Raw genomic sequence first — 16,633 nt, forward strand, 5'->3', positions numbered from 1 at the left:
CTGATGTCGCTGGAAGACTTTTAAAAGCTCACATTCTTGTTTACACAGGACAGAGAAGACAAAGGAGCTCAGAGGAGCAAATCATATTAGCGTTTGGACATAACAGAGGCAGGCAGGGTTTGAGAATGAGCAGAACATGAGCACACACACAGATGTCTGATCCATTTGGACTCCAGGGTCAGGAAGTTGGATGACTTTTCTGTTGCGTTCCAGATTCTTCTCCAGTTCCTCTTTTTTTTTCTTTCTCTCATGAAACAATCATATACAATTCTTTATATGGACACTTTTGGCCCTGTGAACTCTGTTAAAACACTTTTCACACTCTCACTATTTTTTTTTTCCATTTATCTGCTAACAAAGTCCAGCAGTGGACACATGCATCACAGGAGGATTCTGTCATTTTTTCTGAGTCATGAACATTTCCAACACAGTGTCATTTCCAACTGTGTATTGTGTTTAATGACATTCTGTGGTGTAAATAACTGTGATGGAAATTGCAGTTAATTACATTTTCATCATTTTGGGAATAAAACAACTGACTCATTTGTCTTGTTAAGTTTTTATGTATCCTAAACACACACAGACACGTTGGGTTTTCATGTTTTGTGGGACTTTCCATAGATTTTTATACCGAACAAACTGTATATTCTATCCCCCTAACCCACAGAAATCTTTCTGCATTTTTACATTTTCAAAAAACATCACTTAGTATGGTTTATAGGCTGTTTTCCTCATGGGGACCAAAAATGTCCCTACAAGGACAAGGATTTCGGATATATCTTTCTGGGGATATTTTGTCCCCATAACGTAGGGTTTACCAAGACCACACACACACACACACACGCACACACACACACACACACACACACACACACTATTGTCAGTTTTTACAAAGCTTGATTGGAAATGACGCACACTAAAAATGTTTATATTCACCATATCATAATAGTTTTCTTCACATGTCACATGTTCACGTCACATGTCAAGCATACTCTTCAGTGACAATTTTGCATCTTCAATAAACAATCATAACCAATAAACAAATATTGGTTATGATAGAAATGACAACAAGTGAGGGACAGTTGTTGTGTAAAAATATATATAAATCCTTTCTTTTCATTCTTTTCTTAGATTTTCATAGTTATTAAAATGTAATAATTCACATATTTATGATGGATTTTCACACAAATTAAGATTTAAAAAAAATCTAGCTCAATGACAAGGACAAAGGCCTTTGCACACTGAGTCCGAAATTCGCATGCGAAATTTTCGCACGTTAAAAAATAAATATGACCTCACGTTATGTCAATCACGTTTGCACACTGCCTCCGAAACTTTCGTCCGTCATAAAAAAAAATTCGGATCAGGTTCGATTTTCTGCGTTTTTCGCATCCGTGGCACGCATTTTGAGAGACGTTTTGACAATTCAGAGCCACCGTACGCGAACGCCAAAATCCCCAATGCCATCTGACAAGTTGATCCACGTCGTCTACAGCACAAAGCAGTAGCACTGTATGACAAACAAAGTGCAGAAAGAGACAGAATATAAAGATAGAGTGTGCCAGTATCGCTAGCAAAGCATCAAACTGAGGCACTGACATCCTGAAGTAAACTTTGAAACACTCGGGATAATCACGCAGCTCCTTGATGAGGTGGAACTCTCCTTCCTCTCTACGCAATCTCAGAATTGGATGTACCCAATATTTCCTCTTTCTTTTTGTCTTTTTAAGAAGAGAGAGGACAACTAAATCATGCTCACTGCTTGAAGACTTCATTTTGTATTATTTTGCGAATTTTTTCGCAATGGATTCATTAATACGCGTCGGACTCAGTGTGCAAGGTCTCTGTTCATGACAAATTTTTAGGATCACGAATATGAAAAAACACGTACGAAAATTTCGGACTCAGTGTGCAAAGGCCTTAAATCAATAAAATTTATACATTAAAGGCATTTAAGTATAGCAAAAATAAATGAACTTCCATATAATAAAAAGAAAAATGCTGAAATAATAAAATAATGTCCACAAAACTAAAAAGTGGCCATAGTTGGGAAAAAATATATATATATATTTTCAGGGTATATTTTTGTTCTGTGTCATGGCAAAGTTCACTGGTCAGAATTAACCTCTAGTAGTCAAATGATAATTGAAATGGTTTCAGTTCCACTTTTCTCATATTAGATCCAAACAACCTGTTTGTCTGTGTGTGTATATGAAGCAGTTTCTGTCAATATGTATGTGTATGAATACTGTGTACATGTGTACACATGGGTGCATGTTTGTGTTTGTGTGTGTGTGTTGGCTTTACCTCTGTTGAGAGTCGCTGAGCTGTTCATATCAGCGGTGATGAAAGATGACTCCGACTGCTTTCTGACAGTGTCATTCCACATCCTACGAATACGACTCTGACAACAGAAGAAGAGAGGGGGTCGAATTTTAGTTTCTGAACAAAGACATTGTGCTATGTATCAGTAAGTGTAATGCAGCTCACTTATTTTATATACTGTATCTTATATCATACATATTACAGACATCCTATTACTGAGGATTGTATTGTTTCATTTTATCGGCACTGAACATTGTTAATTGGAATATGGTATTGAAAACCTAATTATATTTACGAATAATAAGGTGAGCAGAATGCTGAGTGCAACATTTAAAATAAGGCTGAATGTGAAATTGGGCCATGTGGGACTGTATTCACCTATGAATAAGAAAACGCCAGAGCTAAAGTGCTTTCTGTGCAAAGAAATAACAAGCCGATGACTGCATTGACCACTGACAGCTTCAACAATCACTGGCCTAGAAAAATCACTTGAGATGGTTTTGAAGGATCCCCTGCAGGTGTGTGTACGGTGTGTGCATGATACCTGTGAGTTAGTGGAATAGCGTCCAGGTGTGCGTGCCGTACTGGTCTTTGTTGAAGTGGAGATGGTTGACTCCACACTCTTCCCACTGCAGCAGTGTGTGCGGAGACAACGGCCATATTCCTTACGCACCTGCAAAGACACACACACACACACACACAGTTTGGTTAACCAAGGTTTTAGGGAAGTGAGAAATGCTTCAGTTAACAATTAAATTAAATTGAATTGAACTGAATTAAATCGCAATTTAATTTTGTACAAATATATATAATAAATATATAAAAATGAGTGCTGTCAAATTGATTAATTGTGATTAATCACATCTAACATATATATATATATATATAGCCATATAGAGAGTTTCTATTTACACTAAGTGCAAATAGCGTCCCTTGTTGGCAAACGTTATTTACACTAGCTCCGCCCACCAATGTTTGGTTGGGCCACTCAAGTTTTATAAAAGACGCATGGAATTCAACGTCTTCAGTGGAGCAACAGTAGTGAGTAAGGCTTACAGATCTGGCTTTTAACGTGATCGACGCGGGTTCGAATCCGCCTTTTGCCAAGCTCGCATTTATTTTCAATAAAAATGAAAATAATGTTCTAAAAGTGGAAATAAACTGCGAACGAGTGTTTAATAATATTAAAAGTGTTTATTGGGTAGGGTTAGGGGAAGGTGTAGGAAGGGTTTTTATTCTCCCAATAGGGCAGCATCCATTTAATAATTTTAATAAATATAATCATTTACACTCTATGATATTATTGCATCCTGTTAAAGGAACACTTTTACTGTTTTCGAATCCATTCAGCCGATCTCCGGGTCTGGCGGTACCACTTTTAGCATAGCTTAGCATAGTTCATTGAATCTGATTAGACCGTTAGCATCTCGCTCAAAAATGACCAAAGTGTTTAGATATTTTTCCTAATTAAAACTTGACTCTTCTGTAGTTACATCGTGTACTAAGACCGACGGAAAATGAAAAGTTGCAATTTTCTAGGCCGATATGGCTAGGAACTATACTCTCATTCCGGCGTAATAATCAAGGAACTTTGCTGCCATACCATGGGTGCAGCAGGCGCAATGGTATTACGCAGCGTCTGTGACCCCCTGTTTGCACAAGGAGCGTGCCTTGCAACCATGGAGACATTTGTGAGAGGCGCTGCGTAATATTGCGCTGCGTAATATTGCGCCTGCTGCACCCATGGTACGGCAGCAAAGTTACTTGATTATTACGCCGGAATGAGAGTATAGTTCCTAGCCATATCGGCCTAGAAAATCGCAACTTTTCATTTTCCGTTGGTCTTAGTACACAATGTAACTACAGAAGAGTCAGGTTTTAAATAGGAAACATATCGAAAATCTTTGGTCATTTTTGAGCGAGATGCTAATGGTCTAATCAGATTCAATGAACTATGCTAAGCTATGCTAAAAGTGGTACCGCCAGACCGGAGATCGGCTGAATGGATTCGAAAACGGTAAAACTCAACTGTTTAACTCTAGGGGAGTTGGAAAATGAGCCTATTTTCAAAAAAAAGTGTTCCTTTAATGTACAAAAATACTGAGGTGCAAATAGTATCTGCCAATATAAAGTAGCCTATAGATAGAATACTATTTAGAATTACTATAGAATTACTATTTACTCTTTTTGCAAAGAACTGATACTTTTACATGGTGTAATCTATCGCTATTTTCACCTAGTGTAAATAGCATCTATCACTAAGAAAATGCTGCTATTGTCACTTAGTGTAAATAGAATATATCGCTATTTTCACTTAGTGCAAACAGCATCTACAGCTATTTGCACTTAGTGTAAATACCATCTATCGCTAAGAAAATATGCTGTTTTCACTTAGTGTAAATAGCATCTATTGCAAATAGCCACTGCATATATAAATATATACACACATGCAAAAATACAAATGCAGTTCATCCATACAATGGCTTGAATACTTCTCTTCTATGATAAGCATGTTTTTAATTTATGAATTAAATTGTATTTTTTGGTTGTAAAATATTATGTGGTACAACTCCCGAAAACACAATGATATTTATGGATTAATTGTGATATTTGCACCTTTTTATAAACTTTTTATAAAATGAATGACTAACACAAACAATTTTTCAAGCTTTAAGCCTTTATCTGGGAGATTATCTCAGCAAATATTGGTGTATGTGATTAATTGTGATTTGATTAATTAGTCAGCATCTCTTGTAATTAGATTACATTTTTCATCGATTGGCCATTTCTTGTGTCCTTGTGTTAAAGAGTTCACTCAGTTTACCTCAGTTCCAGCAGATTACAGTGTATCTGTGCAAGCGCATTTGAGTGTAATGTCTGTACTTGTGAACAGGAAAGTGAACTTTCGTGTACATGGCATGAACCTTCATATCATTTACATGATTTCAATAGTTAGCATGCTGGACGACCTTCCTAACGCTGTAATCTCAATCAGGAAAAATACACATACATTCAGCATCACGACCTTTACCTCAATTCTCAAACAACAAGGACCAAAATTTGTATTGCTCCATCCAAAAATCTAGACATAATAACAATAATGACCAATATCAGTACAAAATTCCCCATTGTATCAGCAATAATACAGCTATAATTGCTTTTTAATGTTGTTAACATGGACGCTGTGTTATTATTTGCGCAGCTGTTGAAAGAAAACTCTCTAAGATCGGCCAAATAAAATCCAACGGTTTTATTCCTCTGTCTCTATGGATGACTGCACACCCAACTCCTCAAAGACCTCAACCAAACAGGACTTTAAATCACTGCTGTCTCCACAAAACCCAAATAAGCCTAGATCAGTCCCTCGTCTTGTAAAAACAGCTTCTTGTGGGTGTTTGAGAGAATATATGCTGCGTTAAGAAGATCCATTAGGTAGAGAGTCCAATATATTAGATAAAAAAATGTTATGAAATCATCCACTTTAGGTTTAGAAGTTGCTTGCACGCACATCTATTTAATGTGAAAGAAACATGATAAATTGACATTTCAGCTTCAAGGCTGGCCAGTGGAATACATAATCAAATTCCACAACAGTCCAATCATTCTGTCCATCAATACATAATTCACACATACACATATTATTTTTCTCTAATCGATATCTGTTTCCTTCTACAGCTAAAATGCACCGGTGGAATGTGGATACGAGCATTTTAATGCTAAATGACTCTGGAAGCAATCCACCGGTCGGCCATCAGATAATTAAAAGGTTTAAAATCTATCATGAGCTAAATAAATCTGATGAGCTGAGGGTCTCTAATTGAGCATGCATGTGACAGAAGGGTTGATTAATGAGATCGTTACTAATGAGAGGCCAGTAAACCCTCAGTAAAATGCCCAGGAAAGAGGTCAATTGAGCCTCAGTACAAGTGTGTGCACGTGATTGCAATACTGCAGATGTTTGCATAACATACATGGGTGATTCTTCAAATAAGGGGAACTTTTTTGTCAGCTAGGATGATCTGAATGAAAAAGAAAATGCTTTAAAAAAACAATCATTCTACTTTCAGAAAAAGGAATAAATTAGAATAACAATTATATTTTATTAAGAAAATCAAGGAAATTCTACTTCCACTTTTCCAAGAACATTCCTATAACTTTTTATATACACTACAGTTCAAATGTTTGGGGTCAGGCAGATTTTTTTTATGTTTTTGAAAGAAGTTTGTTTTTATAATCAGGAACACAGTAAAAATAGTAATATTGTGCAATATTATTACAATTTAAAATTATTATTAACAATTTAAAAAATATATTTTAAAAATTAATTTATTACTGTGATGACAAAGCTTCGGTGTCACATGAAATGACTTCAGAAATCATTCTAATATGTTGATTTGGTGCTCAGGAAACATTATTTTTTATTATCAGTGATGAAAACAGTTGTTCTGCACAATATCTCTGTGAAAACTGTGATACTTCTTTTTTCAGGATTCTTGAATGTTCAATAGAATTTTTTAAACATCCTTTTTTACATCCTGATCCAAGAGTAGCTTTATTAGGTGTCATTACTAAACCAGTTAGTATTTGAAAATTAAGAAACAATCAATAAATGTTTTGTAAGTTGAAACTTATTCACTGCTAGCAAACTTGCTTTTTCTCTAAAACTTGAAAAATGGCATTACCATCACAAACAATATCAAAAATCCACTCGATCAATCCAAGGTTGCTCAAGGCCACGATCTGATGTGATAAATGCTTTAGTGCATATGAAACAGCTTAAAAAAGGTTCATTTTTCAAGCTCTCAAGTAGTCAAAAGTGTCACTAACTGAAGAATCACCCTTATGTGTATGTGTGTTTGTGTGTGAGTCACCTTCTTCTGTAGGATGCAGTGAAATATGAAGATGAACATTCCCTGCAGCGAGTTAAAGATGGTGAAGAGGTAGGCCATGATGACTGTACTCTCATTGATATACATCAGTCCAAATGCCCAGGTCAACCCCAGCAGACACAGCAGAGCTATGGCACCTATAACCCAGGACCTAAGAGAGAGATAGAGAAAGATAAATGAAACAGATACTCAAACACACTCAACACTCACTTCCATGTATGACCTAAGCCAGTTTATATTATCTAAGTTTATTAAAATGTTATGTTATTAGTCTGCATCTGTTTCCTCAGTTCAACAATAGTAGGATCTGTATGTAAACCATCTTGGAGAAAGGCATTATTTTACAGCAGTCAAATGTCAAGCTGGCTCCAGCCATAATGTCTACTAGTCTGTACTTAGCACTGAGCCTCACACTCATTTAGTGATGTCATTTACTCTTTGGGGTCATTCACACACACACACACACACACACACACACACACGCGCGCACTTAGACTCGCACATAATCAGCTTGCAACCCATTTATACTGTGAACTGAGCTAATGCGACAGGCTAATGTTTGGCACTGAAACAAGATCATTAGAAAGTATGAGAGAAAGAGAGAGAGAAAGAGACATACAGACAGACAGACGGGGAAACTTTTGAGAAGATATACAGAGAGACAGTAAATATGAATTATTGTTTCCATCAGAGACAATAATAATAAAAAAATAATGGCGGATCAAGATGGAAAGACAGACAGACAGAAATATTGATTTTGAACCAACTCGGGGCTGATGCAAAAAGAGAACATGCACTCATGAAGAATTATAATTACATTGTTCATTTCAAAGAGCCATGTTGCAGAATTGATGAATCACTTAAATCATTTTAACATTCAGAGAATCAATCAAACAGTGGAGGAACTACACAGCTAAACACTCCAATCAGAATGCATGATTCGAAGAACTGGCACTCTGATTGGCTGGAGACCCTTACCAGTGACTATCCATAACAAGCCATGCCTCAACAGAATGCTGAAATGTAAAACAGAAAAAAAGGATGGAAAAGGAAACAACAAAGAAAAAAGACAGATGAGGCTGATGAATGATTCATAAACATCATAAATAAAACAAAACAAACTCAAGAGATGGAAAACACAAACAAATAAAATGAAAATTTCTTATGATGATGATGAGGATGATGAAATATGGTTGAATTTTCTCAGTCAACACAACTGTCTGCCAGTAAGTTTAGGAGCCCCTGCACCTTTTGACAAAGTGAGAACTGCGATGGTGGGTGGGGTTAAGCTCTCAGAAGCCAATCACCTCACTGGATTCAAGATAATCTATTCTATGCACACCAACTTCAGGACTTTGGATGGAATTTGTGCTGAGGCTACATTTTTGACTGGGCCAGACTTTCTAACTTTAACTTTAGACAGAGCTAGAATTTATTAAATCAGCCATGTATCCTATGCTTGCAGAGCCATTTGTCTCTGCTCATTAAAACAAGTCTTATTTGTGTTACTGATTTGGAAACAAAGAGACTAATAGTGCTGAGGTTAGGGTTAGATAATGACACTAGGACTTTGTAACTACCATTCAAACTTTTGGGTCAGTAAAGCACCAAATCAGAATATTATAATGATTTCTGAAGGATCATGTGAAACTGAAGCCTTGAGTTATGGCTGCTGAAAATTCAGCTTTGCCATCACAAGAATAAATTACATTTTTATGTTTTTAAATATATTAAAATAAAAAAAAAAACAGTTATTTTAAATTGTAATAATATTTCACAATATTACTGTTTTTGCAGCTTACCAACCTATAGTTTTGTTTAATGTTTTTCTATATGTTTGTTGGCAAACATGGTTAAATCAAAGACACATTAACACATAATTGTCCATAAATATCTGACTGTTAATTAGAAGTGTTTAAATTACAACTGGTTTTTATTATCTAATGTACTGACATACATTTTTAAGTGTGGTTTAAGTATACAAAATAATTTTGGTGGCACTGTAGAAGATTTGTAAACATGGTAAACAGTTTTGTTTAACTTGAAGTTAATATTTAGTAACTATTTCAGACACAATATTGGAAGTTACTTTGTCTATTTTTGCTCATCCAATGAAACTAGTTTCAAAGTAGCTAAAGCAGTATAAGGCTAAGCAGGAATAAGGAAAAACAAAACTAATAAAATGACAGAAGCACATAACAAAATGACTAAAACTGAAATGAAAATGAAAACTGAAAATACCAAAATGAAAGCTAATTCAAAATAAAATATCTAAATAAAATAAATACTATAATAGTATTTATAAAACAGTTAGTTCCTGTCCTTGATACTGATTGGTCAATAGCTGTTTTATTCACGATAAAACACGGCTATGACCGCTTCACCCAACGGTTCTGTGTATCACTACACAACACCCTTAGCAACCACTCGTAGCAACGTAAACTGTTTGTTCTCAATTGATATTGTTCATTGAAGCTTACTGTATTATGTAGAAGAGCATTTTCCTTCATGTCAGTCCTATGTTCATAATAAAAAATCTGTTTAAATGTCCGATGTATTATCTTATCCTTTTAACAGTTAAGGGGTTTTCCTGTGACTGACAGCGCTAGTCAAAGCATTTGTCAGTTGCGTCTTGTTCCGTGTTCACAACAATTCAGTCTTTTCAATGTAAAAGTCTTCGCTACTGACTGACACACTCATAAAGACAGTCTTTGCTGCCATCTAATGCCGTTATAATGTAACTTCTGTTGCTGTTCACGGTCAGGGACTATTTTTTCCGGCGGAAGGAAGGCTTTCAGTTAAAGTTTACTTCATGAAAGTTGCATTAATACATATTTTTGGCTTTAATATTTGTATTGTGTGGTAACCGTTTTATAAAAGCAATAAGGTACTCGAGGCTAGTGCTGTATCGTGAATAAGTCATGGCTGAAGGGGTTGCAGGCACTCCGCTTCGCGTTGTGCTTAACAACGCCCTTCAGCCGTGACTTATTCATGAAACAGCACAGCCTCGAGTACCTTATTGCTTACTTAAATAATACTAAAAGAACACTGTTTTGCTTATGAATAAATCTGTTGTTTTAACAATTTGGTTCAGTAAATGATTCAATGACTCACTCAAAAAGATAGTAGGTGTGTTCGAAGACCGATCGGCGTATGACATCAAAGTACCGCAAGAGCAATTCAAAAGCATATGGAGTCATCTGCTCTCCAATCGCTCTTGCGATACTTTGATGTCATACACCAATCAGCCTGCGTCGAACTCACCTAGTCTCTTGTTTTATTCCTGAATGAATCAATGTTTTGAACCATTCCTTTGTGTGATTGAGTCAATGACTCACTTATAAAGAAGTCACTTGCTGCCACCTACTGGCTATCGAAGTAACCTACAGAAAGAGTCACTGAAAATCCCTACCACTAAGGCAAAAACTGATATTTCGGAACATCCCAGTGCTCTTGTACTATGTATCAACAGCAGCTTGTCCAATCAAATAAGAGTACTGTAACTGTTGTATAACATGAATATCTCTTCAGAACACAGCAGAAATTCTGCATTTGGGTCACAGATTTGAACAGTGACTCCTCTGCCTATGTTCTGAACATCAAAAAGAATAATCAATTACTGGAATATGCTAACTAACCTAGATTCAGCATGTACTGTCTGCCAATGGGCTGCAGTGTATAGATGAGCCATACTACACACTGTGCATTGCACACTTTCTGATCCCCCACATTACTGGCTGTGTTTCAATACACCCTAATATGCCAGCCCCTTGTGTCCTAGCACTCTTAAAGATGATGCTGACTTAATTTGAATAAATAGCACAGGGAATGTGATTTATGAAGTTTTTTTATTTAATCATTACTGATTCGGTCCCAGGAGAACTCAAACATCAAGGAGAAAGAGACAGATAAAGACACTTTAAACTGTGTCTATCTTTAGATAGGCAGTAGAACATTCTTCTCATTTAAACACCTCTAAGGAGCAGTTTGAAATTAAAGGACAATTGTGTGTTTAGTGAAAATGAAGACAGTTGCAGTGCAAGCAGGAAAAGCAATAAAGTACACATACACACACACATTGAAACACAGAATAAATAACTTACTTGATGTTGTCCAGGCAACCGGAGTCAGGCTTTAGAATCGCTGTATGGTGAAACATCTTATAAAGTGCAATGCCCAGGAAAATAACATTTAGCTGCAACAAAAAACCATAAAATGTATAAAACAATGCAATAACTGTTTAAAACTATAAAAGAAGACTCTCACATTATTAACCAATTAATTTCCATGGCTTTGCCATCCTTATGAGGCATATTTTCATTTGTATGTCAGGAACTAATATTTTGAATAAACAGATTTAAATGAATAAAAACAAAGCAGAATGGCTCAATAGAGGATTCACATTTCTAGTCCCCTCATTTCCATGCCTTTTCTAAGCCTGAAAATCATTATGGGAACTACTAATGCACCAAATGAACTTTTTTGGTCAAAACAAAAATAATGATGCAACTGCAACTGAAAATTCTCATTTTAAACAAGACTTATTTTTTGGAATAATATAATAAAAATTGGCCCAAATCAACAATGTTTAAACAAACTGATAACTGTACAGAACAGAATTTATGCAAGTGTCAGTGTTGATGAATGTGATATTGCCTATACCAAAAAGCTTGCTTTTTTGACACACATTATTATGATGTGCAGATCACAATAACTCCCAGAGTGATGTTTTTTGAGTACAAGCACATCCTTACCCTACAGTATAATACATAAGATTTGTATAATGCATGTACAAGACAAGTGTTCACATGTGTTTGAGAACAGAAAATGTCTATATATGGTTTTGTCCGCATACATCTCATCATGTGTCAAAGCAGCTACTCATCTCGTCTGTAACAACTTGTCATCTCAACTGTAAATGTGAGAGTTTTATGGCCAAATATCAGTAGCTGATGTTTATATGACGGGTAAATATGATTCTTCTCCATGTCAAACATTTGGTTATCTGATTTTTTTAAAGTAATGTTTCAGCCAAGATTTCAGCCTATTTTCTCATGAAATTTCAGTGCATGCCTAATGGGAACCCTGTTGGGAATGTTGGGTTTTCATGTTTTATGGGGACTTTCCATAGATTTTTATACTGTATAATCTGTATATTCTATTCCCTAACCCTAAATCCCCATCATAGAAAACTTTCTGCATTATTACATTTTCAAAAAACATCACCTAGTAGGATTTATAAGCTGTTTTCCTCACGGGCACCAAAAAATGTCCCCACAAGGACAAGGATTTCAGATATTGCCATCTTTGTGAGGACATTTTGTCCCGATAACGTAGGGTTCACCTGAACCACACACACGCACACACACACACACACACACACACGATCACACACACACACACGCACACACACACACACACACACATGCATGCACACACGCACACATCCCTCTTTCTCTATATATAGCAGTGGGGTTGCTCAGCTTGTCTTGTAGGGTGACTGTGACTTTCCCGTAATTGGGAAAATGCCCTCGACAGACCATTATCTGAACCCCCAGTGTGGGTGTGTGTGTGTGCGTGCCAGTGTGGAATTGGCTTTGCTCTATCATTCTCTAAACCCCCAGTGTGTGTGTTTGTGTGTGTTAAACTCACCATGATGATGAGAGTTGCAGGCCCAATGAAACTCCAGATAAAGTAAGTATCTAACCTGAGCCAACACCTACACAGAAAAAGAGAGCAAGAGAGAGATTTTCAAATGAAATTGATCTCCAACCCTTTCCAATTAAGATCAAAGCAGGTTTAAGTTCCAGGAAGGAATGTTTATATGTAATGTCCTGATGTTTGGTTGAACATTCGGAACCTCAAGGGGTGATTGACAACCCAAAGCTGAATTATTAAACTCTTCATCTCTGCTATACTGAAATCACCTCTAAAGCCCAGCAGGAGTGGAAGCATCGCTGTTTGAGTGTGTGTATATGTGTGTGCGTGTGTGTGTGTTCCAGGCCACCAAGTCAGACATGCTCCCTCTTTAAAGAACAGATACCATATGCTAGAGAATGCAGAAACCAAATAGGATTATAAATATTTTAGGAATTTCAATTCATGTACGCTGGGATTAGGCCACGCAGACATGCTCTTTGTGCTATATTTTAGCTCTTACCAGCCTGGCACTGATTTCACCAACCATCTGCCATGACAACACCTTAATTTATGCTCCTCTCCACCATGGGGACATGGTCTTTATGCTTTATATGGAGGCGTAGGAATAATTTGAAAGTGTGCGGGACACATTAAGGCATGAAAAGCACTGATCATCTGCCAAAAAGTGTGGGGACGAATGTTCTGAAAGTGGCATGGCCACGTTTCCCCTGCATAAAGATCTCTATGCCCCTGTTTAGATCTCCACTGTTGGCTCAGGTTAACAGGATGTGCAGTAAAATAGTGTTCTTCTCCTTCTCTCCCTCCCTTGCATTCAATTCTTGTTTTTAAATGAGTGTGACCTAATTCTGTGGTCTGGTGAGACTGTGTGCTTGAGTGACCACCACTTATTCATATGCCACATTCAGCATCTCATCTTTAAATGATGATTTTTGCTGAAATATTTATCTGAGTGAACATCCCTCACGGCTGTGTCTGGCCACTAACTGCAGTAATGCCAGCTGAACAGTTTTCTTTATGAATATGAATTAGGGCAATTTCACCAGTTTGCCCATTTCAGAACTCTTGAACACACAAGCGACTTTAAGTACAACCTGATCTGATGTGCTTGGCACTTGCAAAGCATTTTGCTGGAGTAGACGGCATTAGAGGGATTTCTGATTTCCTCCACTCACTGATCATTTTGTGGCTTATTGCTATCAAAGAGAGGAGCATGTTTTGACTGTGTATTTGTAGACATGTCTTTAACTTTATTAATATTTGGTGTACTAACATTAATGTTCAAAAGTTTGGGTTGGGTAATTTTTAAAAAAAAAAGTCTTATGTATTTGATCAGTATTGATCAGTATCAAATACAATTGATACAGTAAAAAAAAATTATATTGTGAAAGATTATTACAATTTAAAATAACTTTTCTATTTTAATATATTTTAAAGTGTAAATTATTCATGTCTTTGCAAACTTGAATTTACAGCAGCCATGACTGCTGTAAATTCAGTTTTCAGTGTCACATGATCCTTCAGACATCATTCTAATATGCTGATTTGAAACATTTCTTATTATTATCGATGTTGAAAACAGTTGTGCTGCCTAATAATTATATGTAAACCATGATACTTTTTGTCAAGATTCTTTGATGAATACAAAGTTTATTTAAAACTGAAATCTTTTGTAACAATGTAAAAGTCTTTACTGTCATATTCTTGCTGAGTAAAAGTATCTTTCAAAAACTCCTTTTTGGACCTCATTGTTTTAATTGACCCTTTGCCAGGAGTTTGATTGACAGGCGATCTAACCAATCATAACGCTGAATCTGCCATTTTGTCCGACAAAGCAGTCAGGGGAGTTAGCAGATTAACATAGGTGGACTTGAATTTGAAAAATGGTGTGTTCTGACATCTTTCTGCGATTGAAACAACATTCCTTATGATGTTCATTCATTTTTATTTGATGCTATAAATGAACTAGTAGGAAGAGATGATCGGTTCACGAGCCGTTTGATCTGATGCGCTACAGCGATCTGTCAGGACACATTAAAGAGCCACAAAACGGTATTTATTGTTTACATTTCTTTAAAAATGACAAAATTTGAAATATGAGATTGTGTTTCATATCAAAAGTAACCTGCTCTGTCTTGTCTGTCGATGCGTTGTCAGTGTCCTCTTTGCTCCGCGATTTATTTTTCACTGCGTGAGAACATGATGTGTGGCGAAAGATCGGCATGGTTTTTCGGCCATAGCAACAGTAACTAAAGGGGGCGGGTCTTTGCGAACGGTCAGTTGTATGGATGAAAAACAGCTGAACATCCTTGGTTTGGAACTGAGGGTAAACATATGATGAAGGAATTTTCATTTTTTGGTGAACTACAGTATCTCTTTAATGAAATAATTACTTGTGATTTAAGTCAAGTTATTTGTGCTCATGAAGTCATTTGCCACAAAGCAGCAGTGTTTTTATCCAAAGTGACTTTCAGGGCACTAATTGCAAAGCCATTCCCTCTTGAGCAGTCTGGTGTGATGTGTCGCGCTCAAGGGCATAGTGCTAATAGAGCAGGTCTGTAATCTCAGTAACTCTTTTCCTGTGTCACTAATTCCTGGGATTGAACCTGCAATCTTCCTTAGCCATTAGGCAACACTGCTAGTAAGAAAGCAACTGGGTCTTTGGAAGCAAAACTGGAAGCTGACAGACGCCTTTTGGACATCACACTAGTGGTAGACCAATACATTGGCCAGACAGATTAATTGGCTGATAGTTGTGTCCGCTTGGCCAATTCAAGTGTTACCTCCCCCTTATGTTAGTTCCAAAATCTACAGAGAGCTGTCAATGAATAATAAGTGATATGTTTTTTTATTATTATTATTTCTAGTGGATTTTGAGTAAATATTGTGTGGAATAATTGTGTAAAATTGTATTTTAAATATGTAGGGGAGAAACTGTAACTAAAAGGTTTTGATTAAAAAGTCCAATTACATAAATGCGTTTTTCTTTCAACAAGTGTATTTCACAGCTCTCTTCAATTAAAATATTTTTATGAATTTTGTCCTTCAAACTAAAATACCAATATTATATTTTTGTAAGATCTGTTGGATAAACAAGTGAACACAATAAAACCACACTGGAATAAATTCAGGCAACTATAGGGGCAAGTTGTCATGTTTTTATAGCCTACTGAAATTCACATTTTTAAGTTGTAACTTTCATTTTAATTTATATATATATATATATATTAGGGGTGTAACGGTACATGTATTCGTCCCGAACCGTCACGGTATGGACGTCGCAGTTAGGTTCATGCAGTTGGACGATGAATACAGTCAGTCACAGGCGATCCACACTCCAATCCAAAAGGGTGCGCGCAGAGTAATGCTTTTTAGCCTAAACTATTTTAACCAGCATTAACCACCAATAATCACAATAGGCTCTGTGTTTTGTTACATTTGATAAGAAACAAAGGGCCATCTTTCAAATTCGGTCCATTTTATCACGAAATTCAAACAATAAATGCCGTTTTGACGCTTTTTGATGTGGCGTGACAGATCACTGTATGGGTGCCTCAGCGCGGAGCGCGAGTGAACGTGTTCATCCCATCCTCTTCATTACTAACATTACAAAATGAACATGAAGGTATATTGAAAGATACAGTACAACTTACTAAAACGTATCATTTCTCGTGTAATCGCTCAATCAGTGTTTCAACCACGGAAAGATGTCAGTAAAACAGTTCGTAAACAATATGTCATGTAGTATTACATTTACCTCA

At 36.4% G+C, this 16,633-nt stretch overlaps 1 protein-coding gene across 1 annotated transcript in view; it reads right to left on the reverse strand.

The window, feature by feature from the left end:
* Nucleotides 1–16,633, reverse strand: part of adgrl3.1 (adhesion G protein-coupled receptor L3.1) — a 124,504-nt gene that overhangs the window by 5,545 nt on the left and 102,326 nt on the right. Inside the window, 5 exon segments of the mRNA XM_051916618.1 lie at nucleotides 2,308–2,404; nucleotides 2,870–2,998; nucleotides 7,197–7,365; nucleotides 11,318–11,409; nucleotides 12,867–12,933. Coding sequence (XP_051772578.1) covers nucleotides 2,308–2,404; nucleotides 2,870–2,998; nucleotides 7,197–7,365; nucleotides 11,318–11,409; nucleotides 12,867–12,933 — 554 coding nt within the window.

The sequence above is a fragment of the Ctenopharyngodon idella genome, chromosome 1, assembly GCF_019924925.1.
Source record: "Ctenopharyngodon idella isolate HZGC_01 chromosome 1, HZGC01, whole genome shotgun sequence".
In the NCBI taxonomy this organism is placed as follows: domain Eukaryota; kingdom Metazoa; phylum Chordata; class Actinopteri; order Cypriniformes; family Xenocyprididae; genus Ctenopharyngodon; species Ctenopharyngodon idella.